At 44.1% G+C, this 26,388-nt stretch overlaps 1 protein-coding gene across 4 annotated transcripts in view; it reads right to left on the reverse strand.

Annotated features, from left to right (window-relative positions):
* Positions 1-26,388, reverse strand: part of KANK4 (KN motif and ankyrin repeat domains 4) — a 53,930-nt gene that overhangs the window by 10,426 nt on the left and 17,116 nt on the right. Inside the window, exons 1-8 of one of the 4 annotated variants that reach the window (XM_090048530.1) lie at positions 23,747-23,869; positions 19,074-19,158; positions 14,968-16,983; positions 13,788-13,899; positions 11,716-11,946; positions 7,480-7,567; positions 4,779-4,998; positions 1,019-1,161 (exon numbers count right to left, since the gene is read on the reverse strand). In XM_090048530.1, coding sequence (XP_089904656.1) covers positions 1,019-1,161; positions 4,779-4,998; positions 7,480-7,567; positions 11,716-11,946; positions 13,788-13,899; positions 14,968-16,983; positions 19,074-19,089 — 2,826 coding nt within the window. In that variant the 5' untranslated portion in view covers positions 19,090-19,158; positions 23,747-23,869. Of the gene's footprint in view, positions 1-1,018; positions 1,162-4,778; positions 4,999-7,479; positions 7,568-11,715; positions 11,947-13,787; positions 13,900-14,967; positions 16,987-19,073; positions 19,159-23,746; positions 23,870-26,388 lie in introns of those variants that run through there. The other 3 variants (XM_090048528.1, XM_090048529.1, XM_090048527.1) reach the window with 3 other exon arrangements.

Consider the following 26,388-nt stretch of genomic DNA (forward strand, 5'->3'; position numbering starts at 1 on the left):
CATAAGGGAAATTCAGTGTATAATGTCCAACTAATTGCTTGCAGTTTCACAAATACCTATGTGGGAGGGCCCTGAGAGTGCACAGGCCCATATTAGTTCACTTTCTGGCTGTTTAGCTTAATTTTTTCACCCTAACTCCTCAGATTTATTTCAGATGTTATGTCTTTTTTTTAAGAAAGCTGCCAGGAGTCCCAAAAGATTGGTAAAAGGTTACTATGCCATCTTACCAGGCTCCAAGTGCCTCCCTTAACACCCAGCAAGTGGGAGCTGAGAGCACTTAGCAAAGTACTGAGCCCATTGCAGGATGAGGCCTCAGCATTAATTTTCCTTCAAGTGCTTTAATCAGCACCTGATTGCTACATATTTACCAGTACTTGGATTGAGAAGCATCATTGTGATTGGCTGGCAAAGTGCAGAGGGTTTAATTAAGCACCGTGGACTGCAGTTTGGCTGGATCTGCTGCTTTAACTTTCTAAACTAGCAACTTCCAACATAAACACATCTTGCTTCTGAGTTTCATACGGTATATAAAGCACAAAGAATGTAATTGTCTTCTCTATCAACATCTTTAAGAGTGATTATGAAGGAAATTAATTATGAGCGCGGAGTGTTAATAAGTTAGTTACACTTTGTTGATGTAGCATCAAAAAGGTTGCACAATGGAGCACCTGCAGCTCTTGATAAGAGTAGTCACTATGTTCATTCAGACTCCATTTAACCATGTAATAATTGGATCCCAACATTGGATTATTTGACCAACCATTTCCATCCTTATTCAAGCCAACCTCACATTGGGAGTGGTAACAGGAACCAAGTCATTTTGACTATAGTTTGACTGTTGTGTCTGCAGGGTTTGATTTGTGAATTATTTTTGCCAAGTGAATCCTGTAGACTGCCTCACAGTGGTTGGAAGACAACTAGTCCCTGTAGGCTATAGGCAATTTAGGCATCATCTAGGATCCAGCTGGATGAGTTTAGCTGTACAAAAAAACCCACAGACAATTGATTACTTGCTTACCTGGCTTGCCCGTATGTTAACATTCCCAAATTTCAACAGCTTTAGCACCACTTCCATGTCTTCATCAGTCTCTGCTGAGGCCAGTGGTGTGATCATCACTGCAGTGTAACCAGCTTTGTTCTGATGGTCCACGTCACATACACCTAAAGCCAAGAGTATTTTTTTTCATATATATTTACATAGGCTCAGGAAGGAATTTTTTTCCATCCTGTTACTACGTGTGTCAGGGCTATTTTTGTCTACTACAGAAGCACTTGGTATTGGCAGGTTAGGGTGCTGTGCCTTGTAGTTGTGAGACAGGCTTGAGTTGTGTAGTTTTAGTAATAGGTTAGACACAGTATGGGATGCTTGGGAAAGGGCTGGTCCTGCTTCAGGAAGGGGGTTGGATGGATTGACCTGCATATGTACCTTCCAGTCCTACTTTTCTATGATTCTACATAGACAGAATAAGATTTATTTATATAACACACCATCTTTCTAAATCAATGTAACACTTCATTGTGGAAACTTTACTTCATTGATAGTCAAAAAGGACTGGCCAATTTTAATACTGAATTCTTTGAACTTGTGTCTCGTTAACTTTGAGAACTGAAAATGGCAACTCTAGACAAAGCTAATGGTGACACTCAGTACCTGAGATACTGCTTTTCAGTAGTAGCTATTTTCAGAGGTATACACAAGCTAGGTAAACTGAACAGTAAGGACTGTCTGTGGTAGTTCAGGTTATCTCAGGGACACTGCCAAGGATCATCTCTCCAAAAAATAGAAAAAAGGAAAAGATTTGAAGGAGAGGGCAAAAGGTGAAGGACGTGAAAGGGGGGAAATGGAAAGGAAAAAAAAAAGGTCTTGGGCTATGGGCTAAGGAGGGAGAGGAAGATCCAGGTAGTGAACCAAAGACTGCGGCGCTGGTGTCATCGAGAAGTTTGGCTTCCATGACCACAGCCCGCGCTTTGGAGAGAGAGGCAGCGAGCTGCTGGGAAGGGACGGCCTCCACCTCTCTCTGCTGGGGAGGAGGCTCTTCTCAGCCAGACGGGCTGACCTGCTCCACCGGCCTTTAAACAAAACCCACCGGGGGATGGGGGGACTACCGCCACTGCTGGCCCGCTGAGCAACCCCTGCAAAGCCAGCAGGCCAAGGCACTTAAGGGAGCCCACCCCTGCCCCAGCCCTGGAACGAACTATAGGCAAGGCAGGAGCCCCTAAGGGGACACTTGCGTGTCTATACACAAATGCCAGGAGCCTGGGGAATAAACAGGAGGAACTTGTCCTCCTGCTAAATGCAAATAACTACGATGTCATAGGGATAACGGAGACCTGGTGGGACTTCACCCATGACTGGACCACAGGAATAGACAGCTATACCGCGTACAGGAGGGACCGAGTGAACAAAAGGGGTGGGAGCGTAGCTCTCTATGTCAAGGAAAGCTATGCGTCCCTGCAAGCCGACATTGGCACCTACGGTGGACAACTTGAGACCCTCTGGGTTAAAATCCATGGGGAACACGGCACAGGGAATACTATGGTGGGAATTTACTACAACCCCGCTACCCAGGGTCAAGACCTTGACCAGGAGTTTGCCAGGGAATTGGCTGAGGCCGCATGACCCTGGTGCATGGCTGTCATGGGAGACATGACTTGATGATCCTCCAGGGTCCCTTCCAGTCTGAACATCTATGAATCTATAAGGACAGGAGGTTTCTAAGGAGGGGCACTGCAGAGAAAAAGTTGCAACAGAAATAAAAAAGCTGAGTAGAGGAGGAAGTTGTACTATAATTAATTAAAGTAAATGTGTTCAAGGTAGAAGGGAAGGAGACGGAAGAAAGAAATTGGAAGGAAATTGGTGAAATGAACAGAAACTGTTCTACTGACTTCTGAGAGAACAGAAATAGCTCTCCCTTTGCCCTCCCACCTGGAAGATTTATACACCAAAAAAGAGTCAGTAGAAGGGGGTTTGGAGAGAAACATTCAAATGTAAAGTTAGAGAACAAGAAGGTAGAGACCTTGCATAAGAAATTATGTATAAGAAAACTGAGCAAATAAAAAGGAGTGCAGGGAAGACAAGTATAAAAGGATATGGGTTAAACTTGTTGCTATCATTTAAGAGATGCAATGACTCTTGTTCAGGCAAAATGATTAGTTGCAAGGTCAAGGCCATGGCAAAAGAGTTGTGTCCTCAGACAAGTCTGTAAGTGAGCTAAACTACATCCTTCTCCCAGTGAAGAATGATGAAACTCCTATTGACCTCAGGTGTTCAGGATTGGGCTCCTCCTTACTTGACATGTCAGTGCATTCAATGACTTACAAACACCAAGCAATAATGAAAGCCCTAGTGTCTGTTTACATCATACTGTGCTCAGAGCTAGAATGTTTATTTCTAAGCAGTTAAAGTCTGGTCGTGGTCATCAGCATTATTCTGATGAACCATGGCACTCCACTAACGGCATGACTCCTCGAGAGGTGTAAAATTCAGTCCTACCCTCACTCATGACGTACTTATGTACCACTTGTTTAAACTCTCACAATAAGGTCATGGGGTGCAACAAAAAAGGTGAATTTCACCCAATGCACAGCCTAAATCTGTTCCAGTGAACTTGCTTCCATAACCAAGTTTTATTCAAGTCCACACTGCAGAGCTGATGTAGCTATTGAACCACTATGTAGATTCTGATTTTCCTTTGCTTGTTGCCATTGGGACACTTGCCAGATATGCTGCCCTAATCTAGGTTGGTTGTAGCGATGTATCAATCTAAAAGATCAGAGTCTCAGATGATTTCTAGGCTGAAGTTTCAGGTGCTATGGCAGATTTGTAGCGTGATTTCACTTCCAACCAGGCCCTTTTAGGCCTCCTTAAATTGCTTCATCAGTAGGGGTTAGGCATGAATTCAAGATTAATTTGTTTCAAAATGTGTGATTTTCACAGCAGACATATTGACTCTTAAATCAGATGAAGCAAGCAATTAGTGCTAGTCAAACTATGCTTTTATTGACTTAAAGTGCTTACATTCATTTCAGAAACAGCAAATCGGCAAATTCCCTTAAGAAATCCATCACTCCTAGTGTTCCAGTGTGTGCTTTTATGCTTTTGGTGGTGTAGATTAGAAATGAACTGTGTCTAAACCAAAGAACATTTAACTCCAGTATTCCCCTTTGAACTTAGTTGCCTTGGGGCATATAACAAGAGAAGAGAACAAACTTCTCTCCATATTCTGGGGTTACTTGGAAGTCTATTATAACAATTGGTTTATAGATGTGTATGATAATATGCCATTTCCCTAACATTTAACAGATTGTCTTGCCAACCAAGAAAGGGCAAAAGCTTCTTTATTCAGTCTGAAAGCACTTGCTTTTTTATCTGATAAAATCTCAGCTGGAAGTTTCATTCTTTACAGCATGAGCTAAAAGTTCAGTAGTTTACAATGCAGTTTTTTTTTTCTGCTGAGCTGTTTCTGTTCTAATTGCAGGGCCTGATCTTGTGAACACGAACAATTAAGTGAAATGCTTACTACTATAATTAGTCCCAGTTGAGTCAATAGGGACTGCTCACAGCAGTAAGAGTCCTATCCAATCTTTCCCAAAGCTATTGGATAGACCCTCCATTTGATTCAATGAACTGGGGGCTTGCTGCACCTTAGAATTATGCTCAGATCTTTTTTTTTTTAATCTGAGCAAGGCATTAAACATTGTGATCCAAAATAATTTGTGTACACACACACACACACACACACACACACACACACACACACGAACACCGCAATTCCTACCTGTATCTAGCAGAAGCTTCACAATCAGAAAGTTGGAGTGGGAAACACTGTAATGAAGAGCAGTGTTCCCATTTCCATCAGCCAGGTTTACAATCTTCTTCAGTAACTGGGGATCAATCGCCTGGAATTCCCTGAGATACACTGCAACAATCTCTGGGCTGGAGGATTTCCTGCTTGACACCCTGAACCACTCTTGACAGACAGAATTGAAGACATGTCTCTAAAACACAAACAATTCACAGTTACTTATAGGACTTTACTTCTCATTTAGTTGTAGCAAGGGTGCAGGGGCCTGACTGCGGGACTGGTTGGTCTCCTACTGATAGTTCACTGCCAGAGCTGAGATTTTTACTCTGTGGCTAGTAAACAAAACTTTGCATTTACTGATAAATGTGTAGGTGGTTTGTGTTGGTAAAGAAAATATAAAAATATGCTGTAAAAGCAGCAGTAGTTGCTTGTTGGATAACATTTTTCTTTTAATTAAAAATGACATCCATAAAGGGAATGACTGTAAATAGCGCTAAACATTATTAGAGTGAGGTTTGCTACATGGAAAATTTGCTTCTGATGAGCCAGTTATCCGTCTACTTTAATTCAATCAGCAATTATATTTATTGAGGTAACAGTAGACACAAATCTGAGCTCAACACCTGTACACTGGTTTTATGTACCACAGCAGCTGTGCTCTTTTTTATAATGACAGGAGTTAGTCTATGCTGATCCAACATCTCTTCCCAAATAGTTGGGCAAACCGGTTGGTTTTCAAAATAAAATAGCGTCCCCAAAGGCTCTACAAACTCGGTGCTAAACTGTGACTTTCCACCACCTTTATGCAGGAGGTAGTGCATTGCCCAAAAGTTGCCTGGGCTCTACACAGTATAATTCAGTCATAGTCTGACTCCTGGACACCTCCACATCCCAATGTAGAGCAATGAATCTTCTTTGCCAGTATATCTGCATTGCTTGCTATTTAGGGGTGCTCTCTACTCTGCCATGATTCTGCCTATTCCCAGTTCCTGCCTGAATGGGGCAGAGAGCTGCATCTGTGGGGAGGGTGTTTTCTTCCAGGTGCTGCTACCCAGCATATGGGTAACTGGCACAGGGGAATAAGGAAGTGCCTTATTCCAACTCAGGGCAAGCCAGGAGGGAAGTCATATAGACCTCAGGTTCACCTTCAACAAAATAGGCCCCGTCCACCCACTCCTATAGGTTCACACCAGAGACTGCAATTAGGCTGAGCAGGCAGGCTGGAGTAGCCCCAAGCACATGCTACAGGGCTACCCTCAAGGACCTCAGGTGGAAATGGACACTCAGGTTTGTCCCAAACCACTGGAGCTGCTCCTGAACTACCCATTTGCCCTTCTCTCCAGTTTTGGTGTATCCCAGCAGAAGCAAGTGAGCAGGGCTCCTTTTGTCTTATGGTGGTAGCCAGATCCAGTCTGCAAACAGCCCCATAGTCTAGATCCAGGCCAGGGTCCCAAATGAGCTTGACCCCCCCCCCCCCGGATATAGACCTATCTTTACTAACAGTGCAGTCCCAAAGGAGAAGAGAAAATAGAGCCTGCCGCTATGTGTCTGTGGAACAATAAATAATACCTTGGTTACACAGACACATAGCAGAAGGCTAGTGAAACTTTTTTCCCTTCTCTAAATGTGATGAAGCCCTCCTGTGTGAAAAGAAGGGTTCGGTGTGCACTCTGCTCATTAGGCACTTCCTGGTGCAACTTTTCTCCACTCGATGAGTAAAAACTTCCAAATAAGCAAAAACTAATGATGCATAGGCTTCTTCTTCCCAGCTAGTCAGCATAAAATCAATTAGTCAATTTTAGACTCTCTTGCACTATATACGAAGACTGAGCGGCCACGGTTTTTACAAGGATTGTGTGCCTTCCCCACTTTAGCCTTGCCTAGAGAGAGAGTCTATATGAAACCCAGGCCCCTGCTAAACCATCAGTTGTTTAGTTAGGGAGGGAAGATAGATCCCATTTAGCCTCTTTATTCTTTCCCAGCATTGCAGTTCTTGAAGTCAGACCTAGAGTCTCTCTTGCAACGAGAGCTGCTTGACACAGTGCAGTGAGGAAATCGTCCTAAATCCTCCTATCCACTGCCTTGCCGTTACCTATTTAACATGCAGGATGGGGTTTGCATGGGTGGGTGCTACTTTGGTTTCCTTATGGTTTAGAACAGGGCAACATTTTCCAATGACAACCCAAAATGACCCAGGTCAGGTTGGGTCTGAGATGAGCTGGTGCTAGGACCAAGCCACCTATGCTCCTTCTCCTTGCTATGGTGCATCTTGGGCACAGCCCCTTTCCCTTCTCTGACTCCCACCCCTCCCTGAGCTGAAGCCACATCTCTGTGGACTGGGTCCAAAGACTCTGGAGCCAGATCTGTCCCATAAGCCATAAGTTGTGAACCCCTGATTTAAAACAAGGAAAAGATTTTTTAAGTGGGGCAGGGAAGGAGTTCATTAGGTTTTAGACTGACATGAGTGAACAGAAACATAGAAAAAGAGAGAGAGAGCACTTTCTAGAGGCCATGAATCTAAAACCAAAATCCTGGGAGCCAGCTTGGCCCATTTCTCCTTATGAAGCCACCCAACGTGTGGTATAATAACCGTGCACTGCACCATCCAGATAGTGAGCTATAGGACCAGCAGGGGAGGATTAGAGTTAGAATCCAATTGGAAAAATACCAGTACCAAATGTTTGTCACCAGTGGTCCTTATTTCAGAAAGGTGCTTCCTCAGTAACTGGCAGCCATTAAGAAAATCTTCTGATGGCTTGTATCTAAAAAAGGAAAATATTTTTGTAAATGAATTGTAAGAGAGAGCTCTGAACAAAGACGATGAGCACATGCCTAAATGTTGATAGGATCAGTTGTAAATTTGGATGGATTTCCTTTATATTTTAAAAAAATAAACTTAAAAAAGGTTAAAAAAATCAATTCTGTTCCTGGATCTGATAGGAAACCCACTTTATCAACAACTAAATGCCCACAAAAGTCACTGGATCCAGCCCTCAACCTGTAAGGCCCATCGGCTGTGGGGAGAGCCTGGATAGCTGCATCTCAAAGCTCTTTGTGGCCCCCCCCTATGCTTACAGGTGTTGCACAATAAACTGGTTAATTTGTGCAATTAACTAACACCAGCTACACATGCAAAGTACCTAGTCATAGAAATCATAAAGAAGTATGGCTGGAAGCAACCTCCAGAGGTCATCTAGCCCAACCTCCTGCCTGAGGCAGGATCATCCTTATCCAAACCATCTCATGCAAGCATAATCTAAACACTACGTAAGACTACCCTCAACCCTGACAAAACATAGACCTAAACACCCGAACTTGCCACAAGGGAAGCAGGGGAACCACGACAGCCAATGCCCTGCTTCTATAAAATGTTGTCAATATATTCTTAAGAAGTCCCGGGTAGAGGACCATGCTCTCTCTCCCCCTACCCCGCTGCAGAGAAAGGCAACCCCACCACAGCTCATACCAATCTGAGCATGGGTAAAATTCCTTCCTGACCACAAATATGATGATCAGTCTGACCCTGAGTGGAGAGGCAAGACCCTCGAGCCAGGAACCTCCAACTTTTCTCCTAGCAGAAGAATTGGCACATCCAATTGGCCTTAGCTATAGCCAACACCCAGTGCCTTTGGGGAAGATTAAAAACACCCTGACACATATAGCAGAAAAAAAGGGAGGGGGGGTTGGAGCAACCAGCAAAGCCTAGAAGCATAGGAAATGCCCATGGTAGAAAATAGACATAACGATGCCTAAACCATCCCCAACCAGTGGTTGTCCAACCTCTTCTTGGACACCTCCAGTGAGAGGGAGTCCACAACTTGCCTAGGCCGTCTATTCCACTGCCTTACTGTTCTCACAGTGAAGACATTTTTCTGGATGTCCAATCTAAACTTTCCTGAAACTTCAAGCCATTGGTCTTCACCCTCTTCTCTGCAGCAAGAGAGAAAATGTACTTTCCCTCTTCTTTATGGCAGCCCTTCAAGCATTTGAAGACTGCTATCATGTCCCCACTTAAGCACCTTTTCCACCAGCTGACCACGCGTACCTCCTTCAGCTCCTCCTCGTATGACTTGCCTTCCAAGCCCCTCATTATTTTTGTTTCCTGCCTCTGGACCCTCTCTAGCTTCTCCATGTCCTTTTTAAAATGTGGAGCCCAGAACTGCTAGAAAGTACGCCAGCTGAGTACTTTCAGAGCCAAGTAGAGAGGTGCTATCACCTCCTGGGTCTTGCACCTAATGCTTCTGTTGATGCAGCCCAAAACCACATTGGCCTTTTCTGCGGCTCCATCACACTGCATGCTCATACTGAGTCTGGTCTACCAAGATGCGCAAGTCCTTTTCCAAAGAGCTGCCATCCAGCCAGGTGTCTTTCATTTTGTATTTGCATTTTTTATTATTCCTCCTGAAGTACAGCACCTTGCATTTATCTGCACTGAACTTCTGATATGGACCCTTTGCTTATGGCTATTGAGCAAGTTATCAACCCATCTTATAGCAGCTATATCCAGCCCACTTTTCTCCAATTTGTTTATGAAAAGGTCATGTGGGACCTTGTCAAAAGCCTTGCTGAAGTCCAGATAGAAAAGTAAATGTTTTCGATCCAAGCCTTCAAGAGGCCGAGAAGCAATCCACAACATTCCCTTCATCCACCCAAGTAGTTGCTTTGTCAAAGAAGTAGATTAGATTTGTCTGACACTATTTGTTTTTCATAAGTCCATGTTGGCTGCTTGCAATCGGCCTTTTATCCTCCAGATGCTTGCAAATAGCCTTCCTTAGGATATGTTCCAGTAACTTGCCAGGTATCGGGGTGAGGTTAAGAGGCTGTGGTTTCCCAGCTGCTCCTTCTTGCCTTTTTCAAAGAGGGGCACTACTCTGGCCCTTTTCCAATCCTCTGGTACCTGGCCCATCTCCCACGGCTTCATGAAGATCTTTGCCAAGGGCTCTGAGATCTCCTCTACCAGTTTCTTCAGGGACTTGGGAATGAAGCTTATCTGGCCCTGCTGACTTGAATTCATTCAGACCCAACAAAAGCTCTCTGACCATCTCTCATTATCTCCTCCCTCAACTAGCCCCCTTCCTTATCCAGCAAATCCCTATTACGTGTCTGGCAGCTTCATTTATTTGGTGAAGACTGAGGCAAAGTAGCTGTTGAGTAGCTCTGCCTTCTTTGCATCTTTGGTTAGGAGTTCCCCCTGGCTTAACAGAGGATGCACAGCTTCCTTGGTCCTTTTTTTCTGGCCAACATACTTAAAAAACTTCTTGCTGCCCTTAACTTCTTTGCCAGGTGCAGCTCCTTCTTTATCCTTGCCTTCCTGATTTTGTCCCTGCACGCTTTTGCTATTTCCTGGTATGCATCCTTGGTACCAATGGGCTTCCAATACTGTGCTCCTTAGAAGCTCCCAGCCCTTCCGGGTGCCTTGATCCTTCAATCTATCATCCCATGACACCAAGCCTATTATAATGCTCCTCATCACATCATAAAAAGGTCCACCCAGCTATAAAGTTAAACCCTGAAAATGTGCAATAATATTACAGCTGGTGTGTCCAGCTTCAGTTTGCATGTGTAGCAGGGTCCCCCCTGTGGCCAGGAGCCCCCTCGGCTACCTGGGCTCCCAGCCACAGGGGTGCACCATGCCCAGCCAGGGCTGGGAGTCCCACAGCTGAGCAGACTTTCAGCCCTGGCAGTGCTCAGCAGCTGCAGACTGTGGGTGCCAACAGCACTCCATGGCTGCCAGGACCCAGAGCCTCACAGCTGCGGAAGTGGGATCCTGGCAGCACCCTGTGGTACCAGTGACTCACCATCCCGCAGCTGTGGATGCTGGGTCCTGGCAGCCACGTGGCACAGCTGCTATCTCCCAGGTGCGGGGGTGTGTGAAACACTTCTGAAGCTGGGAGACTGCAGCAACTGGGGGGTGTGGGAGGCTTCACGAATCCCTGTGGCTGGATGACCAAAGTAGGTGCAATCTCCCACCCGTCAGGGGAGGGCTGGCTCCACAGCTGGGAGATCACAGCAGTTGCAGGATCAGGCTCCACCTGCACCAGCAATAAGGCACATGGGATCTAATGCGCGATCCCACACACATGCCTCCTGCCATGCACATGTGGCATGGCAGGATGTGCAATTGTGTGGATCATGCATTGGATCCCATCGCACCTTCACCTGCACAGGTAGAGGGGCCCTGTGAAACATAATAAACAGGGCACGGGACAGGAGATCAATAGTGATTTTTACAGTCTAGATCTAATGTTTAAATGCACAGTTTTGAAAAGCAGCATGTAGGAGACATTTGACTGTAACATGCATTTTGCCAGGGCATTCTGAAAAATGCCATAATGATTGAAAGCACTGTTTACATAATTTTATTTTGAGTTATTTTTCTTCACCCCCGCACCCACAAAAGCCTCTACCCCACAGATAGCAACAGCACTATGAGATCCTAAAATGAAGCCATAAGTCTATTAACTTGCTCTATGTATATAATTATGGTAACCTGGCCCAGGGATGGCCAACCTGCAGCGCTGGTGCCACAAGTGGCACAGGCAGTCTCTCTGTGTGGCACATGGCAGACTGGGGAGGGAGCTGGGAGCAGAAAGCAAAGTAGCAGCTTGGGCAGGGAACACAGGGAAAGAAACAGACTAGCAGACTCAGGAAGGACAAGGGATGACAGCGGCACTTGGGGATGGTGTGGGGTTAATTTGTGGCACACCTGCCAAAAAGGTTGGCTCCCGCTGACCTCATCAGACAAGCACTGGATGTCTCATAATCGGGCAATAGCAGCGTTTCTCTCTTTCCACACACATTATTACTTCTGCTGACAGCAGACAGGCTGGCCTTTTCACTTAAACTCAGAACAAAAATCACTGTTGTTCAAAGGCAGCAAACTAGAGCATTAGCTTGTTTGTCTGGTTACCTGTCAGTCTTGTGCTGAGTGCTGGCCATTGTTGGGTTTTCTCTTTCCTGCAGCTCTTCACCTTCATGTCTCGTGCACTGGGGGATTCCAGGTGACGCGCAGTCACGGTCGTCGGCAGCTCTCACCTGTCTGTGCGCTACACTCTCGTATTTTCTCTCTGTCTCGCAGTCAGAATTTCCTTCTGATGAGCTGTCTTCGCAGCTTGTGTCTTCACTTGAAGTCGTTTCATAACTAATTGAGGACACCATATATTACTCACATTTCCTTCCCCCTTAATGATTATAAGGTCATAGCCAATACCCAGTGAACCCACACCTTGACTCCAATGGGCTTTGGATAAGACCCATAGTGACTTCTATGTTGGACGCCTTAGACGAGCGGCACCAAGCCCACCTGAGCTCCTGCCAGAATTTGGGGGTGCATTGCCACTCTCATTTCCCAAGTATCGCTCTATATGAGCAAGAGTTTCAGGATCTCATTTATTGAACAGCAACAATTTCAGAGGATGGGGGAGGACTATTTTTGTTTTTAGCCAATTATTATTTAATGCAAAATGTACAAATGGTTCAGAGATCATGGACCAGGTTCTACACTCAGGCTCCTCTTTGCTTGCTTTCTTGCTGGCCCATGACATCTTGGGCCACACTGAGGCAAAGTTTCTCAGGAGGTCTAGAGAGCAGCTACTGGGGAGGGCACTCTCCCGGGAAGCAGAGGGCTTGGGCTTGAATCCTCTCATGCTCAGGATGGACTTGAACCCGTCTCCCACACCCTGGGCATGTGATCTAATCACAAGGCTAAGGTGTAAAAGGTCGGCATCACTATCTCCATCACCAGCAGATACGTTTTTAAAAAATCAACTATGACTGCTGAAGATCCCAATGCTGTTGGTGTGTATAAGATGTGCTCAGAGTGCATGCACCTAATCTAGCAACCCAAGGGGTTTAGACATCACTCTACCAGTTTCTAAATCCCAGTCAGGCTTAGATGGGCATTAGATGCCTGGTAGGTGCTCAGACTGAGGCTATTTTGGACACGTGAACAACTCAGAACTGCAGCCGCTTAAGGATCCTTTTGGGCCAAAAGGAAGGCACTTGCAGGGTTAGGCAGCCATCAAACGGGGGTTGGATTGCAGAAATATTCCAAATCCTGGAATGGGATTTCAGCAGATTTTAGCTACCTAGGTCCCTTCTGGATCTGGCGTTGGGGCTCCAAGGGGATGATAATGAAAAGATGGGGTCTCGGTCCTGTTCTTAGAGAACAAGTGTTTGTACAACACTCAACATCATAGTTAGCACTTTTAGGTGTCCATACATGTGCTCTGGGGTGAGGGGGCGCTTTAATTAGAGCGGCTCTCTGGGAGCCACTCTAATTAAAGCACCTGCAGTATCGTGTGTATTCAGCAGTGGGGGTGCTTTAACTAAAGCTTGTTCGATGAGATTTAGTTAAAGTGCCCCCACTGCCATTTTACAATGCGGGGATGCTGAATACATGTGAAGCGGAGTCTGCCGGAGTGCACTAATTAGCACAGTCCAGCAGACTTGCAGCAGACTATTAATGAAGTCTGCTCTGATGCACGCCAATTAGCATGTGTTGGAGCAGAGGTCCGTCATGCGTATAGGTCCGTCTCTGTTATTTGTCTTGAATGAGCTGACATAAATTTAAGTTCCTCCAGCCCAATATTGAGGAACTTTAGATGGCAGGACGTGGAAGTTTGTGATGCAGATGTCCATGCAGTACAGGACTGATCCAAAACCAGTTGACGTTAATGAAAAAACTAAACTGGGCTTTGTATTAGGCCCTGAGGGATTTGTGTGAAGAGGACCTCAGTCTTCAGGGATGTTACGTCAGTGCCACTCATTATCGTTGTAACAGTACTGATGTCCCAGGCTCTCTGATCAGCATTTACTGGAAAATTATTGATGTTAAACTGAAGAAGGGATAAAAGAGGCTCTATTTTGAATGAGCTTTTAATCAAAGATTTGAAAAAGAAAAATCTTATCTCCTGAGTGATACAGCTGGTGATGACAACGTATAAGCTAATATGCAGTTTTATTTTCTTAAATGATGCTTACCCACCATTAACCCCAACAAACTGCAGGTTCTTTTTGGTTCCATTACCTCCTGCATGGAAACCGTGACCTTTCTTTTTCATGATAGATTTAAGACTTGTGGTTGGAGAGAGATCTAGCAAAATATAAAATCACAGATTAAGAAAGTATAGAACGATTATTCTCTACCTTATTAATATGCCTGTAACAAGCTATAGCTCGTAAGCAGAACCATGTTAATTGCCCATTTTATAGAACTGCGGATGTATCTGCATGTAGGCTCAAGCTGGGCCATTAAAAAAACCCACAAAAAACAAAACAAAAAAAGATCTAACAGGCACCAGGAATATTAACATATGGAAGCAACTGACACCTATACATGTTCTCCCAGTGTAGCTAGACTTTACTGCTGTAGTGCTGCTCTGCTCTGACTCCTTAGAAATAGGTCTTTTTGTACTTTTGATACTGATAATATTAAAATCCATGTGTAGTGCCCTCAGGAACACCCTACTTCGATCTCTTGTGGGGCTGTGTAGGAATGGGGTCACTGCGGCACAATCCACCTTCCCTCCTGTTGTACTCCTTGGAAAAGGGGGGCCAGGTTTTCACCTACAAAGCCTCCTTATATCGCTCTGACTGAACAGTGGTCACTTTCCTGATCCCAGAAGAATAAAATCACTTCACTTCCCCTTCTTTATTTATTGCTTCTAAATGGGACAACCTTTTTATAAAGACCGTGGGCCGGGTAAATGCAGATTTGTCATGGGTTGTATACATTTACGTAGCTGCACTGAGTTTGTGCTGATTTGCATCAGAGGACCTACCACTTAAACGTTCACCAATGAAGTAAAGAATCATGAGCGCCAATTAAGAAAACTGGTTATCAAGTTTACATGACAGAATAGCCCCTCTCAGTAGTACAGTGGGACTTCCACACAGTCTGAGCTTGTGGAATAAAGCTACATGTTTATTAGCCCTTAAGTATTTTTGTTTGAATTTTGTTTTTATGGCATGCTCATATATAGATGCCTTCCTTATCTATAGTTAAGAAAACACACTGGGTCTGTTTTTGATCTCACTGACATTAGTTTTTACACTGGTATAACACCATCGACTTCAATGGCATGCCTCGTGTTTTGCTCTAGAGTAAATGAGAAGAGAATCAGCCCTGACGCTTTTTTAGACCTTTGCTGATATTATTTACCCAACTGTTGATACTGTGCATTTGAATTCTCTTTCTCTGGTGATGCTTGGGTAGAGTATGCGGATAGCAACAAGTTTAAGGAATTAACAAGTTGATTCTGGATGGAACTAAGCTTTGATGCCGGCTGCTTTATAGCACTTGCTAACTCTGGATATCCGTGCTCCAAACACATCCACTGCTCTTGCAAAAGCTCCTGGATTTTTTTAACGTATTGGCTTATAGGATCAGCGTCAGATGAATCCTGTTGGTCAGTGTGCCTTTCCTCTTCCATCAGGACTTGCTTTATGTCCTCAGCAGGACCCTTCTTCAAATCAGGCCCTGAATAGCTCTCTCCAGTTGGAGCAGCAGCAACACGGGACTCTGTATCGTAGCTGCTTCTTTGGCTTTGACAGTCATCATGGATATGTTCATTTATTTGCAGCTCAGTGAAGCATGATGTATGAACAGCAGGCTCAATATCTGTCCCAGTTCTTTTCTGTTTGTCCAAAAATGCAGTCCCTTTCTTTCTGATGCCAGCATGAACATCTGCCAACCCCTGATCTGTATGAATTGGCATTTTACTTAGCTTCTCTACTTCCAGATTCATGTTGTCCACACCGCATCCTACAGATTTTGTAGAAACTGAGATATTTACGTTGACACCTTTGTCTTGGGACTCCTTCAATCTGTCCATTCCTATGAGCTCAGTATTCACTGCAGCATCGTGGTAAGGCAGGGCATTTCCATCCTGCTCACATGGCTTGGTCTCTTGGGTATTTTCCCGACAGAATTTCTCCTCTAGTTGAGCTTTGGAGCTTGCCAGTGTTTTAATGTTTCTCTCTTTTTCCTTGATCTCATCATCTTGCTGCTTTAGCACGAGTCTGATATGTTCAAGTTCCTGTGTCTTGGTGCTCAGTTGCTCCTCCAGAACAGCAATGTGTTGTTTCAGTGCTGTGACTGTGCTGGGTTCTACCATGTGGCAAACTGAAGATTCAAGACCCAAAAATTCCCCATTCTCCCTAGCCCAAACATTTCTATCTTCATTCTCCTCTGATATGCTTGGCATAACCTCATTTATGTTTAATTCTATTTCTTCATGGTTCTCATTTTCATCCAAAAGCTTGGGCGAGGATGATACATCCTTTACTAATTGTGCAAAGGTTTCCATTGTTGGCGTTTCACATTCTTCCCCTCCACTCTCCGTAACCATGAGCAGCTCCTGAACGGTGGCAGGCTGACTTGGCTGTGGAGACTGGACTTCCTTTCCCTCCTGAGGATGAGCTTCTGGCTGGTGATCCAGCTCAGGAGTAGTTTTTGCTTGTTCCCCAAGCTGCCTGCTTTGCGGCACAGCCTCTTTCATTTGCTGCTGTGCAATTCTTGTGTCTTTGGGGAGATTTAATGAAAGACTATCAGGACGGTTTGAATCCAGTGATTCTTTTGCAGGGCTAAAGGGGATTTCTGTAAAGCTCTTTCCATCACAAGGCTGAGGAAGTGACACCAACTGAGAAGGCTCAGAGCACTGGCTTTCTTCCTCTACATTTTTAGTTGGTGGGAGTGTGGCTGGCATGCTGGAAGCCCTCAACAGCTGGGGCCTCCCTCTACAGCTGGCAAGATCTTCTTCAGGACGCATGACCTCAGCTTGTCTGATTGTCTCAGCTAAAAGGGCCTTTCTTCTATAACTCTGCTCATCTGCGGGTGTTACAAATGGTGGCGATTCATTAGTTGTGACGAGGTGAATGGTTTCTTCTGCCCCTAATGATGTCTTCCTGTGGGCAAAGGCAGCCCAGCTCTTATTGGAAGAGGCAGCATATGCTCGGGACCCGTTCTCAGGCAGGCTGAAATTTCGAGGCAGTGTGCTGAATTTTGGCTGCTTGGCCTTCCTGTGAATATGGACCCTTCGGATAGTGTTCCCTTTCTCAATGTCATCCACATATTTCAGGAAATCAAGGTCCAAGTGAAAGCCATATGGCGTTTCTACTGAATATGGGAGGCTTCTGGGTTGATCTGTATCCCCATCGGGCTTGGATGGCTGATCACCTGCTGAGGATAACAGAAGACGGTAAATTGAAAACATAATAATGTAAATAAATCCTGATATGTTCTCAGCAGGAAAGGAAAAATGCTTGGAACGAATCTACTTCCCTGTCCAAAGTCATCTCTCCCACATCAGCCCCAAGCCTGGGCTGGAGCTGAGGGGCGCAGTGCTGCCTGGGGTGTCTGTGCAATGAAAGAGCCGGTTGTTCGTTTGCCCTCTTGGATGAGTTAAAATAGCCTGAAGGGTAATTGTGAATTACACTCTCTGCCAGTGGCTCGATGGTGCCATTACAGAAGTGAAAGATCACCAGGAAGCCCCCCTTCTTCTGGTAATGCCCTCTATACTGGCCCGGGGAGGTGGGGAGGTATAGGAGCTGTCAATCCAACCCTTTGGTGTTGGAGGATAGCCGGGTCACTAGTACTCCCCTCCGCTTCCCCACCCCCATGCTGTGGTGATCCTTTGGAGCTGCTCTGTGCAGGTGGCTTAGCACAAGACGGCTGCAGTGCAGCTGAGAATCACGGCCCTCATCAGTATGCATGTTGCTGAAATGCTGGAAGTCACTTCAGGCAACACTGTAAGGCTGCCATACTAAATCACTGTGCTATTAGTTTGCATCTACAAGGGAAGGAGAGAAGGAAGGGTTTGCCGTTTGTCATCTGAGATGCTAATGTTGAATCTGCTCAGAGACAGAGCCACAGAGGAATGCATACCAAACATATAATCTTGTTTTCTACAGCTGAATCATGTAATTGTTGCACTGAAGAAGCCAAAAATTGGCTAAACTCATGATTCTAATTGGCAATTATGCAAATAGCTGGTTTTGTAAGCTAAGCTACAAATTTGTCTAAGTATAAAAAGCTGCCTAATGCATGATAAATTCAGCTAAAACTACATGATGGAAACTAGCCAGGTTAGTTATATATATTTAGTGGTTTTAGCCTCCTCGGCACCTTGAGGTCCACTACAGGTTGGACAAAGAGATTTCTGTGAACCTATAGACGAACATTATCACACATATTATAAGGAATAGTGCTAAAAGAAAAAGCATTTGGCATGGACAGGGTTAAATGGTGTAACTTAACTCTGTGCAGAACAAGAAAACTTTTTCTAAAGTCAAACTTCAGAAGAACATGTGTTTTAATTCTTCAGTTCAGGAAAGCCACGGTGCCATGAGATGTGTTCAGGCTGCAATAGCCACTTGTTTCCTTGCATTACCTTAGAGATACAGATGCAGCGGCACAATCTTCCATTGAATATAAGTGGCTCTCATTAAAGTGGACACTTAACCCAGACTACTCAGTGGTCTTCTCTTGATAAAGAACATTCTGCACTGTATACTCAAACTTTCATCTCTCCTATAGATCTCTGCATGCTCTTATTTTCATGGGTACAAGTTATTAACATCAGAAAGGCAAACTGGTGAGCCTGAGCTTATACTACATGTTTTCTCCTAAAACATACTATATTGATTAAAGCATACTGTACTGATAGGCATCCAAGGGTGAAAGGGTTTGACCGCTCTTCCCCTTTGCCATCTGCCTTGTGTGTGGGCAGCCAGGTCTAGCATTTTTAGACTCTTTTGTCTCGAAGATTTCCTAAGCCCTTTTCCAATACCACTACTGAAATGCAGACAGTCTACGGTGGAAGCCAGCACACTAAAAACAGGGGAATGAGGAAGGGAAATACAACAGTGTAATGTGAAGCCAAAGACCTACTGGTTTGAAAAGCAGAAGAGGATCCTTATTGTCGACAGAGAAGAGACAAGACGTTGGTCTCTTGAGTCGTATCCGACAGCCCCAGCTACTGTGTGGTGCTCCGTCGTAAGCAATAAGACTATCATGCTTTCCCCCGTTCCAGCTATCACAAACAGTCAAACCAACATGAGTGCAGCACATGCTGAACTGTACACAACCTACCCTTTTGTTCTTGAAATGGGTGTCCTTAATACATTTTGCTTACATTTTGAATAAATGTATACATTGGCCCCAGTACATACCTACACTATTTCTGGTAAGCAAACTATTTCACATTGTTTTAAACGAGAAAATACTTCCATTTAACAGCTTTTGAGGAAAAAACGCTGCCTCCATACCATTTGTTTCTTCCATATTGTGGAAGTTGATCCAACTGGGTTGTCAGTTAAACATTGTTAGATGAGTCAATAGGCCTTACTGCATCTAAAAAACAGAAGAGACATTTAGACAAAGGCTTAGCACTTATTGCGAAGTTCAAGTATCCTTATGCCTCCACTTCCTGTCTGCCCTTGAGGCCCTCCATCTATCCGCAGGAAGTCTGACAATGACAGCAGTTTTTTCGTGGCTTAATAAAAGTCAGGTCTTCAGGCAGTGAAGCTGATATTAGTTACTGTACCTGGACTCTTACTTCAAGCATTCTGTGGCCTGGCTATAATCAGAAAACACGTTCAAGCATATTTAAATAAGTACTTCCCCTCCTAATGGTAACTGTTTCTGTTTTATAAGTACATTACAATGAAATCTTTCTTAAGTATTATAAAATGAGGCCTAACGTTTCGGATCATTTCAAATGGAGTAGAAGGAAAAGAGATGTCAAGGAAATTTGCTGTTAGATCCATGATCAATAGCATATGAACTCTTTATCCAAAATACATTGATTACTATGAGCTATAGTATGTAATGTATATGCTGCATAATATGTCATGTCCCGGTGAGAACTGCAAGGGGTTTAAACTATGCATAAAGGTGGCTGGTTTGTCATTTCTTTATGTGGAGTGACCAAAGATTGAAAATTCACACTAAATGTCTGTAAGAGAAATCCCACTGCAGCTACTCCTCGCTTAACGTCGTAGTTCTGTTCTTGAGGAATGTGACTTTAAGCAAAATGATGTTAAGCGAATCCAAATACGTCACAGTAGTTACCTACTAGCAGGCAGCGGCCAAACAATGTTATAAGCGAACGCCACGCCACTTTAAATGAGTGCGTCCTCTAATAGATCAGCAACATAATAATAATACAACGTTAACCGGGACAACGTTAAGTGAGAAGTACCTGTATTTTAGTGTATGACTGTATAGTAACTCTTTTCAAAATGGCTACAACACTGCTATATTTCTCCTGGAAAAAACACAACTCATAGCTATGCTCAGCTCTGACACTGTAACATGAATAGTATGATTCCCCATCCCAATTACTCCCCACTTTCTCGTAGCCCAGGGCTGAGGGCAAGGGTGCAGGGTCCCGGAAATCTCAAGAGAAGTCTGGATGTTGGGGCTGGAGACAGGTAAGAAGAGTCCGATAGGAAACCGCTGCTTTTCCTACGCTTGTCAGGTGGATCCAGGGCCCAGGCAGGGAAGGGTTGAGGAGGCTGAGGCAACTGGAGATCGTCAGGCGACCCAGCCAGCTATTTGATAAATCGAACAGGAAAAGGAAGGTGAGGAACAGACTGGGGGGATTTCCCAGATCACCCAGTAAGGAGGCTGTGTCCCATGTTTGGAGTTAAAACGCTCCTTTCTCTTTCTGAGCTGCATTCGTATCCTCTAAGAGGAAAAAAATATTCTTTATAGCCTGAGTTTGTCAGTGAGAAAAAAAAGGTACGGTAGCAGGCTAGAAATCTACTGCGGGCTAATTCCAGTGCCAGGACTTGCTGGGGTTCAACCCTGCCCCCAGATGACTGAATCTCTAATGGGACATGGCTACGTAAGGGCTCCAGTCCCCACCTCCTGCTCATTGTAGGGAGAAGTACAGCAAAGCCTAGCCATTCAGTGCAGGATTCGGTTCAAATTGTTCCTTAATTGCTTTTTTTCCCCTTAATGTTTTGCCTGTGTGAGGCCTTAAGCATCTGACCCAGATTTTTAAGTCTGTTAATAGACAGGCACCAGCCAGCTTCACTGGCTTATGACCCACACTGTGCCAATCGCTCCGCTCGTGCTAGCACCGTCCTCCTCTCGCTGTGCCACTGTTCATGCAAAAGGTTTCTCCTGTGCAGCATCCAGAACAACCTTCCTGTGTTTTCCTCCCTCATTTAAATTCTCGGTGGACTTCCTATCTAGTTTTCCTGCTCTACTTGGTATCTATTAAACTTCTCTTCCTCTGGGATTACTTTTGAGTGCAACTATATTATTTATTCTAGGTTGAATGTAATAGGCCATTCAGAGAATGGGCTGGGTGCTGCTGGTATCCCTGTTTTAAAAAGAGTTTAAATGAAGTTGCCCAGATACACAGCCCTCAGCTGAGTGACCAGAGAAAGAGCTCTACATGTGCGGTAATATCCTAGCAGGGAAGTTTTAAAAGATCTAAATGTTTGTACGAAACCACTATTAACTGGCACCAAAATTAGCACCGTAGTACACAGGCAAGATAGCCTGCTCTGAGGATGGTAATATAAAGGCAACATGAGTAGTCTTAAAAATTAGTCTGACATTACTATCTTATTGATTTGTAACTGAATAGCAACACTGACAACTGATAGACAAGTAATTTATGGACCCTTTTTTAGTGCTGCAAAACTAGCTCACAACAGCATGTTTTTGCTGCATGTCAACCAATATACTCCTGATGTATTCCCTAATTAACTCAACTTTTTTTTATGAAAGGCAATGACTGCTGTTTCTCCCTGCCAATACAAGCACGTGGCAAAATGAACATTAAACTCTTTCTCAAATGTTTTTATTTTACTTCCCAATTACAGGCAATTATGTAGTGATTATGGATCCTACCCACACTCAAACCAGTTCCGTTTCACTTTTTTGGATCATTTATTTAAAAAAAAAAATCCAATCAATAGGACGCTTTTAATATTTAGATAATTACAGCTAATTGGCTCATTTATTGGCTTAGTTCCACTTTGCTAGTCAAAGCTGATATTATTACTTTTCTCTTTTGACCAATCTATTTCAAAATCACCTCATAAAACAGCATTGAATGTACCCTACCAGATTGCTGATGGACTTCCATTCCCTCCAGTGTCATTTGTATGTGGTCCTGATGGCTAACAGCCAACAATGTGGGTCCTATTACCCCGCTATCCAAACCAGTGCTCTCCTATGACTAGCTAGAATAAACACTAAAAAAAGAAAAGAAAGTTGTCATAATAAAAGGGGCAAATTATGCAACTGGCTTTCACAATAGCCTCCAAACGGTCTCAAATCTAATTCTACCACATATTTTTTTTGGCAATAGACCAATTAGGCGAAAACAAAATGCTATTTAATTTCCACTGAAATCTCAGGCAGGCTGATAAAAGTCCAACTGGTTTTAACATGCTGTCTAATAAGGGGGAGAAACAGCCCTCACATAACACTTCAATCTCTGCCCCATAGAAAACTTGAGGGAAGTCAGATCCTGAGAAGAAAAATCTGGTAGCTGAAAAGGTCAGAAAAGGACAAATTCCAGCTGCGAATACGAGCGCCGGACACAATGCTGAGGCTGTGCAAGAGCCCAGCTGTGGGCCGTGCCGTGCACCCTAAGACCGCGGCCATCCCTTGGTATGTCTGGCTTCGCTTTGCCCTTACAGCAGCGCAACCCAAACCTGCTCCTCGAGTATCGTGGCGCAAGCCTGCTGAGGAGCAGCTCCGGGGATTATAGATTAAGACGCCTCATGCCACAGTAACGGTGTGCTTGGCCACTAATCTGGGGACTAATCCACCATCCTAAAGAAAGATTCCCACCCCACTGACTTCGGATCAGGTCCCTAGAGAAGCCATTCTGGGGCCTGAGAGACTATCTCGACCCAGTCCTTGTTTGCTAGCATAAGTAAGAAACTCATTTAAAGTGCATCCTTGTTCCTGAGAGGCAGGACTAAACTCAACAACTCACTGCACATATGCTACTGAACAGCCTCCAGCTTGGTAATGCCCTTCGGTTACTGCCAGCCTGGGTCAGACTTGGACTAATGACCTGGTTCTGCGCCCTGTTCTCTCGAAATAATCTCGCCCCTCTATCATGGATTTCAGAGGTTCAGTAAAGCTGGTTCCCCCCGTTAGTAAATACTGTATCCAGGCACCGTCAATATGATCGATGAATATACAATGACAAAAAGAACATTATGTCTAAACTTGTTAAACTGACCCTGTCTCAGGTTTTTGTATTTGCAGACTTTTCCTGTGTTGTACAAGAGGGAGGAACACTGTATTTTAATCTCCAGGCAGACAGCACATCAGCATAAATAGCATCTTTGATTTTCAGTTTTACTACAAAGAACAGCCCCGGGGAGGATGAAGCCATATTTATATTAAAATACTTTTCACGAGGCAAGAATATGTGGAGAAATGGAAATAAAAAAGTCAGATATTTGACAGGTAATAGTGTAGATTGAAGTACTTTCATTCCCTCGAGCAACCCATTTGGAATGACTATGTACTGTCTTTTTAAAAAGCCAAGTCGCAAAGAGTATTTCTTTACAGTCTCATTTAACCCTTCATCTACTCTGCATCCCTTTGCATGACACAGTAAGACCCCCCGCCGTCCCCATCAGCAATAACAAAAGCAGTACCTTCTCTCCGCCTCCAGAAGATTACCGCTGCAAATTAACTGAATCACAGAGACTAGTAGAGGTAATAGTCACTCTAGAAAAGGTTTCTGCTAATAGTTTTACATATTAGAAACATTTAACCCTGTGACTGTAAACAGAGTTCATTCCCAGTAAATCACACATTAACAAAATCTCATCAACTATATCACAACATTTTTGTCCTTGCCTGTCATTTTCTCCTGCATTGCAGTAGCTGGATTTTTAGCACTTCGTTATGAAAGGAAAACTATCATTAAAAGAGTACGTTGCCATGTTACCTTCTCATCCTCCCATCTACAAAAAGCCAGAGTACAGAAGAGCTTTCCCCTTTTCACAAAGGTATCTTTTTCAGTGCTGAGAGGTAACAGTTATGGGTTCAGAGCAGCAAATGTGTGTTTTCCAGCTGTTAAAAAAGTTGGTCAGCTGATCAGTGACCTTGCTTGAAAAGCAAATACAAGTTTAACTAAAACAGAAGGAGGGAGACAAAAGGTTCATTTTCTAGTAAGCTAAGCACAGTTCTTACTCTGAACCAAGCTTTTGAAGAAAGTTAAAGTCGGATCCAAAAAATTAGTTGCTTTCTATCAGCAGCACATACAGTCTCCCAAAGCACTAAAGGCAAAATGCTGTCTAATCAACAACAGAGTACATTTATCTTCTTTATCAAAAGGAGGATTATTTAAAAATCAGTCAATAATTAACTATGCAGGTCTCATTATATCTAATGCTTTGCATTGAAGTTCTTCCTAGATGACACAGACCTTTCTACTGAGCTTTGCTTTGCATTCTGTAGCTCGGCTATTTCAGATGCATCATTTACTCTACTTAGCGCTTCTCCCAACAAACATAAAAACAGTCGTCGTGATTAAAGGACAGAAGCTTTATTAGAAATTACAGGATGCCTCCACCTTAATAATTCATTTGCCTGAAATCCTGCCCCCACCCCCAATAACTTAATGAGTTATCTCAGAAAGATCTTATTAAGAATTCACTATTTTGTCTATGGTTTCATATTCCTCTAGTTACACCCATCAGTCTGCTGTTCTGAGGAGCTGATGAAAAGGCAGTGAATCTATTTAACAGGACAGGAAAATCAGCAAAGCATCTGCTGTAATTACTGAACATACCACTCTATTGATTCAACACCCCAGTGAACTGCAGGTCATCATGTGGCAGCTGATAACTGCAGCAGAGACAGAGGACTTCTGGAGGAGCAAGCAAGAACCTCTTAAAATGCCCAGTAATTGAATGGAGGCACATTTAAAACTCTGATCATCCATCTCTTGTTGTCGCAGTTATTGTTAGCAGCAGCAGGATACAGTGGTAACCAAGGAGTGTCGTAGCATTGCTGTTCCCAGCGCTTAAGAAAAACTGTGCTGTGCTACCCAAAGGAAGGAAAGGTAAGGGAGGATCAATAAAGGCAGAAGAAAAGCAGTTAGTCTAAGTCATGCAGGCAAAATAAAATACTCAAACATTTTACCTTGGATTTATCAGTGCAGAAATCACAGTCAAAGCAGCATAAAACACTGAGGAAAGCAAAAGGTTTCAGAGATAAAAAGAAAGAGCCAGTGAGTAACTCTCCGGTCCTGAGATGCCATTGCAAGCATGTTAAAGGGAAAGGTTCTTTTTCTAACCAACATTTGCAATAAAAAAATACAACTCCCCAAGTTCTGGGTAAGACATAGTTTGTAAATTGGGAAAGCACTGCAGTATGCATTATTCAGTGGGACATATTTTGCATCAACTGCTACTACAGCATCTGTTGAGATGAAACCAGAAAAACATTTTCTAGTGAAAATTGGATCTCTTGGATCTTGAGCTGTAACATAATTTTGGTTTTCAAATGGTCAGTTTTCATTTCCTAACACGCCTTTCAATATAGGCATGGTTCCTGTAACAGAAGCCCTACATATCGCTTTTTGTACGGCTGAAAAAATTCCACGTCCCAAGAATGAGAGGAAGACAAAGCCCTCTTGGTTTGCAATGATTGAATTAAAAATGAATCAGAGAAATAAAGGACTAGAGTGAGATTTAGCAACCTGTGCAGAGGAAAAGGTGGTTATGGTATGTAATTCATTACACTGTATTACCCCACAGTGATAATCACAGGTCATATATTTTGATTCTTTGTGCTCATTTTTTAGTGACCCATGCTGGTTTAGCTGTGCTGGCCCAGAAGGGAGTTCACTCAAAGTTTCCCTACGCTTGCTTCTACCTGTCCAGTCCTTGCTCACCTGAGTTAGTAGCAACCTTGCAGAGTCTGCTCTCCATAGTACTGTAAAGTAGAAGGTGTGTAACCCACACAAACGAGTTAAGGGTACTGTTCTTGCTTGCCCATATGGACACAGAAGGCGAGTGATGTGCTTTAAGCTAACTAGTAGGAGTGTGTGAAGCGGGCCCTATTCGATTTGTATTCAGCCCAAATCAAGGACAGTGATTCGATTAGTTGTTTCGGATCACTGTCCCTGATTCAATTTGGCTGAATCCAAACCTGAAGATTCGGTGCCAATTTGAAGAATCAGTGATTCAGACATAGACACAGCTCTAAAAGTTTTTCCTGTGTAGCTTGAGGTTTGTGGACGCTGTGATGCTGGGGTGGATGAAGCATCCCACAGGAGTGCGGGGGGACCCCAGCATGCTCAGTAGCAAACCTGGAAGTGGACTGGAAGCACTTCCGGTCCACTTCTGGGTCCGCCAGGGAGCGTGCAGGGCCCCCCCACCCCATGCCCCTGCTGCTCACCAATTGGCCATGGGGGGATGCCGGGTGCCCCCTAGACCCAGGAGGCACCAGTTGCTGAGCCGGGAAGGCTGGGGGGGGCCCGCGCACTCCTCGGCAGACCCAGAAGTGGACCAGAAGTGCTTCCGGTCCACTTCTAGGTCCACTGCCGAGCATGTGGAGGTTCCCCCACACTCCTGTGAGACG

The sequence above is a fragment of the Crocodylus siamensis genome, chromosome 5 (assembly GCF_052110815.1).
Source record: "Crocodylus siamensis isolate JL-2025a chromosome 5, ASM5211081v1, whole genome shotgun sequence".
Lineage (NCBI taxonomy): Eukaryota > Metazoa > Chordata > Crocodylia > Crocodylidae > Crocodylus > Crocodylus siamensis.